The sequence below is a fragment of the Colletotrichum abscissum genome (assembly GCF_030869225.1).
Source record: "Colletotrichum abscissum strain IMI 504890 chromosome Unknown Scaffold_33.1, whole genome shotgun sequence".
NCBI classification, from domain to species: Eukaryota; Fungi; Ascomycota; class Sordariomycetes; order Glomerellales; family Glomerellaceae; genus Colletotrichum; species Colletotrichum abscissum.
Window position 1 is genome coordinate 101,434 of NW_026850243.1, and position 12,214 is coordinate 113,647.

The following is a 12,214-nucleotide window of genomic DNA, read 5'->3' on the forward strand; positions in this document are numbered from 1 at the left end:
GACACATGCTACAGCGCCTTGAGTCTTCGATAATTGAATCCGTCATCATTGCTGGCTCCGCCAATTCGGTATGTGGTGCCGTATATTTGTTGCTCAAGATGGTCAAGGGAATGACGTGAGTCATCACTACCAAGGGTGCTGGTTCTCTTGTCATTCTGTTTTTGATGATCCTGGGTACAGTGAACTTCATCGCCTTCACCCCTAGATGGCTCCTATCGCTCCTGAGCTACTCAAATCTCAATGCAGAGAGCAACATATTAGGATGTTCCAGAGGACCGAACCAGGTTGTTGATAAGTTGTTCAAATCTGGGACTTTCTCGATCTTGCAAGCCAGAACCACGCTGGTTAATTCGTGGCTAGTGACCACGTGAATATTCTCAGGCCCGAGATCGACAGAAATGGTATCATCCTAGGCCCATTTTATTTTAGGTGTCGTTATACTGTCCGATTTCCGGCCGATGCTCCGTGGCGATCGCTTGTCTGTGATTTACGATAAGCTCCTTGAGCCCAAAAACAGCGCGGCACTACTGAGGCTCAGCAAGCCTATCGGGAACGGCAACGGCGACCCGTCATATGCACTAGTTTGGACGACCGCTTCGGAATTTACGGTCAACACTAGAAGCCCGACCTTGGACTTCATCATTAGTCTTCTGATGACAATAGCATTATTGACCGGAAAGCTACGAGGCGGCTGCTAACGAAGACGTCAACCAAATTCTATCATTTTCTGCTTCATTGCTCTAGCTGGCTTATGAGCAACTCTCGTCCCCGGATCGACAGCAATTGTGGCGCCTTTATTGTCTCATGGTCCCTATTGAAATGGGCAACGGTGAGAATTGTCTTGCCATCATGGGACAAATCCACATGGTTCCAACGTCACTGGACTCTGCGGTTCAATCTATCTAGTCTTTATTGTATTGTCAAGGTCGAACCAAACTCCTGGATATGGTGTTAATGAACAAAGAGGCTTCACTACGAGATACGTGGATACTAAAGCGGTCTCTCAGTCAGGGACGAGAGTTTCATTACCCGCGGCATGGTTTTCTTCTGGTGAGAGTGTTCCTTCCAAGACCCATACCTAGTCTTGAGAACCGCTTGAAGTGATCATAAATGGACTCTATCGTAACAGCTCGAGCGCGGCCTTGCTGGAGTAAGATTAGTAAAAGCTAATGTAGGCGAGCTGAGTATCTTCGAACTATCCCGATGTCTCTCGCTTGGTTTTGATCATCAGCAGATCTACTCCGTTGTTCATCGTTGCCTAGGTCATCTCTTTTCATAAGGTTTGTTGCAGGAGGTGGATCCTTTGACTGGAATAAGAATCGAACATGCGGAGCGCCTGTTTGTGATGAGTCAGAGATTGTCGTCATTCATTTACCGCTTTATTTAGAAGACTCTCAGCCGCCAGGCTCTCGCGCATCATGGGCCATCTAATTCGTGGCTTAACCGAGTGATGTTAGGGCCCAGCTAGCTTGAATGAACTGTGTATAGACCGAGATGCGTGGAATGAGTTTGACGGCACGAGAAGACTGCGTAAAGCCTCGGACTCGAGGCTTGGACTCGAGGGATTTCATTAATCGGAAGTTCCATGAAATAAAAGGTATCATTCACTGCGTCTAGTACTCAAGTTCTGTTATAGATGCAGAGCGTTTGGGGTCACCTTTTAGTTTCGTAGTGGTCGGTTTATTTGTGATGGGTTCGGCTTGCGTTAAGTTGAATGGGTTGCAGCGGGCTCCAGTCAGGAGAACAAGCTAGTGGTGCACGAAATGAACAAGAAGGCTCTGGTTTGTTTTCACTATTCAGTGGTTACATATTCATCACCCAGATTAAGGATAATCTGAGGTCTTCTTGACCTTGCTCGGCCTCTATTTAGGTTGAGCTTACTAGAACGTATGAGGCGCGAGTCCGTGTCGCTTTCCTTAACTGATATTAATATGGATGACCTCTTGAGAATCTAACGAAGACCCGGTCTTATGTAAATATGCTACTCGTATTTTTTAATTCGATAAGGGTCTTGTTGCGAGAGTAGCGGGAGAAGAAGTCATTGGAAATTCAAACTGCGTTGTTGCTGGCGCTCATCCTGCAGCATTGCTTAGTTAAAATGGCCCTGATGTCAAAGAAAGGAATGATGTAACCGATGGTCCTTTTTGCTAATGTGATGAGGATAGAAATAGATAGGATAGGAATAGAAATAAGGCCTTGCACAACCGATATTCTTGCACGGGCAACTGGAACTTCATGATTTTACCTGCGCATCTCCGGGTTCCTAGCTAATGATGCGGCCTTGATAAAACCTGATTATTACGTGATATTAGCGAGCCCGAAGTTGTAATATGGAATGCGATACTGCCGTTGATCTGGGCGACTTACCTACCCTCCTTTTGGGCGCACCAGTCGTAATCTCTGCCCCGTTGCTGTTCTTATGCTTGTTAAATTGCCAAAATGCCTAGAAATGACGCTAACTCGGAAGAAAAGAATACGTTTGGCGTTTTGCGTAATTCTTGATGATCTGCTACTTCCATTGAGAGCTGGTATACTGTTCCGGTCAACGCACAGAATGCCTCAAGCCCCACTCTGTTGGGGTCTTTGATGTCTTTTGGAAAGTCTCTGCGTCTCTGGAAGCCCCCTTTTCTTCTCTTCTGGAAGGCTCCATTACGTACGGATTCTGAACTGGTTCCTGTCATCTAGTCCTGAATGGCAAGCACTTAGACGGGCTGAGCAGCGGGGAGGGCCGTTTTACTGGTAATGTCAGGTATGGTTATCTCGTTTTTATGTGGAATCCGGTGCCAAGGTTTGAAGTAATGACTCCTACAGCTGGCTTTCACCCGCTATGCTCTTAACAATGCAGATGAATCTCTCAATACTGCTGGCGGCCACCGCAAGGCCATAAGGCTGGCTCATTCCCACTTGATCCATGAACAGTACCCAAACCCGGCGCATGGTTCTCTCTCATTAAAAACCCTGTTGTTGAAATATGTGGTGGCAGAAAGCACAAAGGCGTGATGCAGCATATTAGGTGAGAAGGCTATGCAGGGAGAGCGGATGGATGTTGCGCAGCAGTCATCGAGATATTTGACTTCAAGCTTGGTGTCAAGCCTGTTTCCTCTCTCCTTGTCTTGCGTCGCTTTCTCATGCTGTTCGTGACTAGTAGAGTTCGGCTGTGCCACGGGTGATGTCTAAAAAGGTAGTCTTGGTGTCGGTAAATCCATACTTTAAGTACCTTGTTATCGAAGTAATAGATTCTTTGTAAGTCATAAGTATACTCGGTGCGTTGTGCCCAAGAATTTGGAAATCCCAACATACTCCTGCCAAAGAGACTGGAGTGAGCGCGGGCGAGTCTCGAAACCTTCGGGCGGGTTGCTGAACCCAGGAGCCTCCCGGTCATGATGATTGAAGCATGGCAACCTGTCTTGTGTTTCCTACATGCGCCCGAGGCCTCGGGATCTTGCCACTTCGCCCAATTGTGTTGAATTCCACCAACCTCGTCGACTTGATGATTGATATCGAAGATTAGATACGGCGGTATGTCGGTTCCAGGGGCGTGGCAGGCGGCCATCAAGTGAAACATCAAGCCAGACAGCGAGATTGTATTTCCGGCGGGAAAAGGGTGCTGAGGTAGGCTGGTCTTTGCAGCCGAGGAAGGAGATTAGGAGGCGGGCACCGAGATTCCAATCGTCAGGGCCGAATCATGTGAAGTTTGACATGATTCCGTAAGAGCAACGGTGAAGGAATAGCATGAGGGGGTGAGTGTATATGGATTTGGATTGAAGTCCAAAGATTCTGCGCGCTTGAAATGAGTTAGGATACGATGGCACCGAGACCGGCAAGGTGTGCTGTGAATGCGCAATGGCGACCAGTGAAGTGGGCAAGGCTGACGGTGGCGCTTGGGATGACAAGGCTGAGGAATGAGAAGGTGGAATATGTAACTGCAACGATGATGAAGGCGCGTAATCAATGTATGGCAAAGGTTGGGAGCCTGTTGCTCTGGCCTGGTCTCATTGTCAGTCGCGCGAAGCAGTAGGTACCGCGCCACGGCAACATTGATAGCCGAGCGGATACAGGTGGAGGGAGACGTAGGACCAAGCAATCCAGCACCCAGATCAAAGGAGCCCAGCATGTGCTAGAGTACTCAGCAGATGTCGGGCAGCCATTTTTCGTGATTAACTAGAAAGGAATACGCCCGGGCATTTTGCCCGTGTGCCGCTGTCAATCGCTGGCCTGAAAGCTGTCACGAGATATGGATGTGGTTAATGCTGCCCACATTGAGTGGGCCTGCTTTTTGTGACAAAAGCACTTACGAAGTTGCGCCTCTTCGACTCGCAACTTCCTCCGTAATACCGGGCGCAATCGACGACTTCTGCGACCATAATTGACAATGAACTGCGGGTTCAAGTGGCGAATTTTGAACCCGCACTTGGCCATTGCCTACAGTCGCATTTAGCTGGGCGTAATTGACAATATCTCACGGTCGCAATCGACGATTTCCTACGAGCGCAAGGTGACGGCTTTTGCGGTCGCACTTGATTGGGCGTAAGTGGGCGTTTTGCGACAGCACGCGCGATGGGTTACGTAAGCGCCCGTCCCAAGCGTTAGCAGTGGCACGCAATCAAGCTATCCGCAATCATAGAAACTCCTGCATGTGAGGTCGCAGTTGAGTTGGCGTATCCGAATATTTCCGAGACCACAAACGTTGACGGGCGCAATTGATTGATCATCCATGTGAGCCTGGAGAAAGTCGTTAATTGCGGCGAGATGCAACCGAGGTAAGCCTGGCACATGGGCAACGTAGGCCAACGACTTAACCAAGATGACCACTCGCGATTAAGAGGGGATGATAAATGATCCAGTGTACAAGAGTGGTGATAACATGCGATAGCTATTGGAGATCATGAGATGATGGCGTGCAAGTCGTCAACTGAGGTGCATTACCAATGAAATGTTATCAGTGTACTACAAAGATAAGCGATAAGAGATAAGATGAACCTGGGAGACCTTACCTAGGTAGGAGCGGGCAGAAGGGTTCTGTTGTGGCCGATGCTTATAAGTGGGGCTGTGCGCTCGGGCCATGTGTATCTCACGGATACATGCATGGTCTTGTTGCATCTTGTAACCCGACTATGCTAATGCAGGGTGTACCGTACTGAAGGGGGTCTGTGCCATACATTACATGTGCGACTGAGTCAGCGTCCTCGGACCACTTCACGATGTTGGCGATGTCCCTTTTGTCCATGTTAACGGGCTGGCACCTGGCCAACCGGCGCCAGTATATCTCTGGCCTTCCCAATAATCTCCTAATTGATGAGACAGAAACCAAAGGGTGCAAAACTTTCCTCTAATTGGCCAATTCCAGATGCCCGCAGCACCGCTAATCTGAGTTTCGCTGGGATGCATCTGCAATCTCGGATCGTTGACACGTCTAAGGTTGGACAAGTCCCAGAGATGACCCAAGCAGCCCGGGCCAGTGCATCGATATTGGTGCCATAGCTTTTCCCCTTGGCGCCGACAAAAGCAGTCGACAGCTCGGTGATCCTGATGGCCTCAAAAGTGGTGCTGCGTTCAGCTGGCATCGGGCGTACGAGACCTCAATTCTTCTAACAACGAGGGGCGCTCAGTATACAGCGGCTATGGTGGTGATGCCCTGGTGATATGATGCTTATGACGAAGATGTGGCCACGAGCGATGGATGTCTCCGATACGTCAATGTCCATAGTTCCTGCCCCCCACTGCTCATCTTCTTTTCAAGTGGCCACTGAAGTGCTGTCAGTGACAAGGACCCTGGACTGGAAAAATGGGATGTGTGGCATTGCACCCAGTGTAGCCCGCATCCAACCATGGCGTGGCCGAGACTACCAGTCTTTGTGATAGTGCTTCCTCGTCTTCAATGACACCGCATCGGCCGAGGGAAAGCGTGCCGTAATGGTCGCATTGTGATATTAGTCCATAATTGAGTTACAGAAAACCTGCTATCTCCAACTGCCTCATCAACAACAGCGACAAATTTCACAAGCCTAGTTCCAGCCTCCGCGATTGCTCTTAGCATGCCCATGTTCTCCTCTGTCTCTACTAGCCTGAGCTTGCCGTCTTGGCGACCACCTGCTCATCGCTTAACTGCACTCTGACGGCTGGTGTCCAAAAGCCCAAGCGGGATCCCGGCTGTGTTAAAGGCCCAAACCTTAGTGATCACTCAACTTCCATCAACCAGTCCGGCACGACACAGATACCGAATCAGCAGCCATGCGAACGAGCAGATCTCGCTGCCGTATTTGGTGATGATACTACTGGTGACGGCGTTCGTGATACGGTTCCTGTTCTTCTTGCCGGCCCCGCCACCGGCGTCGCAATAGAGCGCTGCAGCGGTACTACGCACGCGTGAGGCGGCGGTAGAGAGGGTGTAGCAGATGTTTTCTCAAGTGGGCCGGCGGACGATTCTGTGAGATCTACAGAGAAATAGCGGGAATATCTAGGCGACGTTTGAGAGTAATCACGCAGGACGGATCCGTCGGCTACTTGCTATCTTAGTGGCGACTTGTTCAGCGCTCGATTGCGATCTGACTGCTGGTTTTCAGGTTTTAGAATGGGATCTTGGCTGGTTTGAAGAGGCCAAGTCCGTTCTCGTGGTCCTTCATCTCTCCAACGATGAAAAGCTTATCTCCTTACAGGACTGCTGCGTGTCCTGATCGCCGCCGCTCGGCTTCGAGACCTCTGCGCCGGAACATCGTCGTAGTATTAACCAATCTCCGCTGGTGGCTGACCACATCCGGTTTGAGGACACGGTCATTTTCCTGCAGAGCCGTATTCGAGTCAATATACTTGGAAGAAAGAAAGCAAGAATGGACCTTACCTACTCTACTCGGAGTTAGCGTACGTGAGCTGGTGTCAATGTTGGCGCCTTTGCCTTGCCTACAACGTGCTTGGTCTTCTTTCCTCACTGCCATTCCCGATGGCGGACCGTTCTTCCGCTCGTTGTCGAGACCACGGGAAATCACGGTGACCTGGTTGACGTTGGGACACTTCAACTGGTTCACGTCGGTGCTGTCGAGAGGCTTCTTGTGGAGGAAGCTGTGGTACAAGAGCGAGTACTCATGCTTGCCGGTCCAGGCGCTGAAATCTTCCATGACAATACGTACCATTTTGAGCTAGGATTTGATGTTGTCTCCAACTATCGCCAGCTAATCGGCCAACCCAGACCTCGGCACGACTTTCCACAATTACATCACAATCTTCATGGCCTTCCTCTGAATCCTTTATCCGTCAGCCGATCGCGACGCACATCTTACAGCAACCCATACACCGGCATCTTAGCCAGTCAGACGGCGGCGTTTTCGCCTCAACCAGAACCCTCCCGTCCTAGGCCCAGGCCAACTTCATTGGCAGGCAATTAGCCGACAGCTTTAAGCGTCCTTGCATCGCTCATCTCACGCTGAACTACATACACGGCGGTGTGCTCACGATCTCATGCCCTTCCAACAGACACAACGCACAATCAATTTGTCCAAGCACACACATGGATGGATCGCATTAAGAGGCGTCAGGGCGGCGGATCGGATTGTTCAATGATATGCCAGGAATTCAACGGCAGGCGAGCATCAACATTTTGGTTGCCAATAGGCGTACGATACAGGGAGGGAGACCACAGAGGCCAACTGCTGTTTAGGATCAAAGAGATGGGTTACTAAATCTGCTCCTGCATAGAGGTATACTCCCTGGCTATGAATCGATCCGAGCAGCTCCTTCGTTGCTTCGACCCTCCTGTTCTCCCTGACTAACCCATGTCCGAGAGGGCTCTGACACTGGTCGACTCTACAGTTTTTCGCCTCATTGGCCCACTTCGATGCTTTCTAAGAAAGTTTTTTCAGAATTTAAACGATTGAATTTGTGATCCTCTTGATCTCCACCTACTTTCGCGTCGCCAGTCTCGATAACACAAGGTCGACCAACATCGGAACCTGCGCCACAGTGGCCTTGTGAGATCTGTACTTGCGCCAAACGTAAAAGGGGCTCGGCGAGGAAGACATTGATACTACTTGGCTCTTCCTGCCCGTTCTCTGCCATACTGTATCTAGGTCGGTATACTCTCTCGCTGGCGACGGTCGATGCACAAAGGAGCTCGACGAGGAAGACATAAATGATCCATTGGCTCTTCCTACCCAGCCCCCACGATGATGTGCTCCAACCGGTACACTCACTCGGAGAGAGAGACCGTATTTGGATCTATTTGGATCAGAGTCAAGGCAGTCCCTGAGAAGAATAGCAACATTTATGCCACCTCGTTCAATGAGAGGGAAGGAGCGGCGAGGCTGATAGCACTTACGGACTTGTATCTTAGTGGGAGTACGTGAATTGGAAGCCTTAGACTCATTACCTAGGTGGAAACAGTATGACGGCAACGATTGCAGCCATTGGCCCCGCCGGAGATATTGGCGCAGGGTGGGGGTGGCGTCAGAGAACTGGAGGGGTAGTGGGGCTAAGTAATTTATGTAGTGTGGCTAGGTAGACTGTCAGGCTTTGTCTCAATATGAAAGCGACTCGGACGATCTGGTTAGGTCACCGGCAGTGCAACTTGCTCTGCGGGTGCGGGTGGGTAGGATTACGTGAATCACATCGGCAGCAGTGCCTGCCTCAACGTACCTCAGGTCGCGTCCGGGTTCTGTTGAAGCTTCCCAGCTAGAGGTAGGTAGGTACCTGAGGTGCTAAGGTAGTTCGGGCGGGTAGTGGTGGTTGTGGCTGCCTGATGTGCGAGCCGTAGTACGTACCTACCACCCGCCCGCCGAAGTGGACCTGAGGTCGGAGGTCCAAGTAAGCTGTGGTCCAAGCTCCTTCCCGTCCAGCCCTTGCATCGGGTCCTGGCCTGCGTCTCTCGATTCGTCTTCTACACACCTCACACCTCATACCTCTTTTTCTCTCCCACTTTTCTCTATTACACAATCACCTCCCACACATACACACATACACACACACACACACACACACAATCGCACATGACCATCCACATCAGAAGTCACCCAAATTGTTGAACCTCGTCATCAAACTCAAATCATTCGACTGTGCGCTCCGCGACCGCGTGTTCCACGCCCAAATTCTTTCAACTCAAGCGTAAGCTATTTCTCCTCGATGCTACAATCACTCCCCATGTGCTAATCTAAACGCAGCGCAGAAATGTTCGCGCAATACCGTTCTCAACACCTTGATCGCCACTATGCGCGCCTTCACTGGGATGCCGAGTTGGAAGCCATGAATGGTAAGTCGCTCCGCATCTACGACACAGTACTCCTCCTGCTTGAGCACTATTTCTAACATCAGAAAATAGCCAGAGATGACAAAGCCGCTTCAGACTAGCAGTCAGGCAACGGCGATGACATCCAATTTAACCCGACAATGTCCAACCTTGTGCCTGAGTCCGACCACGACGACGACCAAAGTGCGATTCTTCGTCAGGCTGCATACTACCAGAGCCGGTTTCCAGTCAATTTCCCCTACAGAGACAACGTTTCCGACGAAGACTCCGACAGGACATCAAACCAGCGCTATGCGCCGAGCTCCCCTTACGATCTCGAACCTCCGCCTTCATTGTTGGTGGAGACAGCCATGGACAATGAGGAAAGCCTGACCGGCAGTCCGACGTTTGATTGGGTGTGCGGTTTTATAGATAATTCTTTGAACACAATCGATTACTTAATGCCAGAGCAAGTTCGGGAGGTGGTGCGCTTCGTGATCGACCATGTGTGGGCATTCTGGTGTGGGGTTGATGATAGAGAGGGCTTTTTAGTCTGACAAATGAAGAAAACGGAAACCAGTTGTCCCCATTGGGGGCTAATAAAACTTTTTGGGACCGGCAACGTCTCCTCGCCATGAGCAATGTCCAGCATGATAGTGTAATTATCCCTTGATGTCATGGTGACAAGCTTGACCGGGTGTTCAATGGCTGTCAGCGCATTAAATTATACAGTGGTCTCTCTCGTGTTGTTTGCAGATCTGTTGCATATTTACGCTGTTGGCTCTTCCGTGTGCGCTCCACACAGTCATGCATGGCATCAAAAGTCCATTGTACTTGAAGATGATGTTGCGCGGCTTGCTTGCTTCCAGAAGATGGACGCGACAATGGAGTGTCCAGAGCTCATCGCATCACGACACGCCATGATAATGTCTCTTACCTCACCTTCCTAACTTCCCCACCGATAAGACACGAGTGATGAGGAAAGTAGAGAGTGAGTGGTTCTCAATTCCTAGGGAAGACTTAACTTTCCTTGCAAGAACTTCCCGTTGGTCGCCATCTTGCCGAAATCACGAGCAAGTTGAACCACTTGCTTCTTTCATTAATCTTCATCCTCATCGGCGATCACCTGTTTTGGACTTGCCCTCCGTCACTCGAGCGGATGATCGGCTAGCTTGGCCACAAGAGCGAGCTTGCGTCGTCATTTCGCCATCAAAAGTGAGCAGCTGCTTTGTTTCCGTCTCCGTCGCGGGGCATGCAATTCTCACCACAGCTCCTTCAGGTGCCCACCTAAACCTCGAAGGCTTCCTGCCTCGTACTTTTCTGCTCGAGAATCTTGTCCCAAAGGGTCTAACAACTCCCTATGCAACATCTTTTCGAATTTGTTCAATTTGCCACTCATATCGCATATCGCCTTCATAGCATTGATTTCACGCTCAAGTTTGCAACGCGAAAGTCTCGTTTCGAGTACAACAAAGATACCGTCCTCAAACAATCGTATACCCTGTCATCAAAAACGATCGCATCTTCCTTTTCCCGGGTGCATATCCCACCATTCCTCTTGGCCCTTTTCCCAACCTCTGCGTCGCCATCAAAATCCAGAACCCTTGCGCTTCGACTTGTGTACCCGACTTCTGCGGTCGAATTTCCCGGCTAGCACCGGTGCATGAGTCAACTTTTCCATCCCGAGTTACATGGCGGTTTTGGATCGAAATCGCTATATTGAGTGTTGCGCGTGGAGTCAAAGAGTACACCATACTGTGCGATTTCATTTAAGAATCTGATCCTACTAGGGCCGATGTTTTGGAAGTATGAGGTTGGAAAGTGAAAAAGGAAAAAAGACAACCACATATCCCACCATTCAATTCACAATGGCCCTTGCTCCCCACCTTGCCCAGGGAATGGTCTCCCCGTCGTGTTTCCCGTCGTTTCCCGTCGTGTCCACACCGAGAACCTTTGTCCCGAGGACATCAGAAGCTTGTTCCAGCTTCACACTCCTGTCGACTTGTCGAAGAGAGTTCCCATTAGACCTGTCCCACTTGGACAATACTCTTTCTCTTCAGCACGTACAGAACTACTAGTAGACGACATCCAGGAATTGCATGCGTTCATTGACTGTGACCTTAAGACTATTAAGAAGAGTCCACCACGAGTGCACACGGCCGGTGGGAGCAGGACGGACTCGAATATCTTGGACAATGTGGTTCGCGTGATGTTGGATGTTGATCAAGCCGTTGATTGCTTCGCAAGGTGAGGGTTCGAAATTGGTGATGAGAAGCAACGAGTAGGAACCCAAAGGTTTGTGGCCCGCGCGCTGTGCGTGTGTGTGGGGCTCAGGCACCCGGTTGTGGCAGGACTTCGCCATCGCGTGGGAGAGTCAGGATACCGGACATGCGGCAGCAAAGACTAGTTTTGTGTAGAATCCAACACCGGGCCGCACGGGCGAACGGACGTGTCTTCTGGCAATCTGCTGAAGGCCATCATGATCAGCATTTGTGTCAAGGACAATAAGGGTAGGTCTTTTGAGTCGAAAGCTCGCAGATCCTTTCATGGATGATGACGGCGATGCAAACAAAGACGCTGCCAAGAATGAACACGCGGAGGACAAGACGTCGGAAAAATGCGGGCAGCGACAGCGAACTCAAAAGCCAGAAAATGGTGCTGAACATTGACATCAGAGACTATAAAATGCTGCATACCTGCTTCTGTTGCTATACGATCTGAGCCTCATCATCATGACTCGTCACCATTGCCGCACTTGTCGGCCTCCCGGGGCCATGTAGGTCCTTCGTCTCCGTTTCCTCATGTTCCTTCCCAGACGTGCCCCGTGATGCACTCCGAGCACCTCTGGACCCGGACCCACCGGCTAGCTGTTGTTGTTGTTGTTGTTACTGTAATAGTTTGCGCTGCTTCATCTTCTCCTTGGCAGATGCGGACGGCTGGAAATCTCGGCCCACCTTGGCTGGGTCTAGGACTGAGGGTCTCGCGAGATCTGAACTTGTGAGG

The 12,214-nt window shown here is 50.4% G+C and overlaps 2 protein-coding genes across 2 annotated transcripts; one reads left to right on the forward strand and one right to left on the reverse strand.

Moving 5' to 3' along the window:
- Positions 1 to 6,181: 6,181 nt before the first annotated feature.
- On the reverse strand, positions 6,182 to 7,127 carry CABS01_11744 (uncharacterized protein; the record flags this gene model as incomplete). Its single annotated transcript, XM_060545098.1, has 3 exons — positions 6,182 to 6,356; positions 6,655 to 6,779; positions 6,927 to 7,127. 3 exons carry the CDS (start codon positions 7,125 to 7,127, stop codon positions 6,182 to 6,184), a joined length of 501 nt encoding a protein of 166 aa, XP_060397215.1.
- A 2,026-nt stretch (positions 7,128 to 9,153) lies between these two features.
- Positions 9,154 to 10,161, forward strand: CABS01_11745 (uncharacterized protein; the record flags this gene model as incomplete). The annotated part of the gene is made up of 3 exons (XM_060545099.1): positions 9,154 to 9,235; positions 9,341 to 9,629; positions 10,017 to 10,161. The coding sequence occupies 3 exons, from the start codon at positions 9,154 to 9,156 to the stop codon at positions 10,159 to 10,161; spliced, it is 516 nt and encodes a 171-aa protein (XP_060397216.1).
- Positions 10,162 to 12,214: the final 2,053 nt, after the last annotated feature.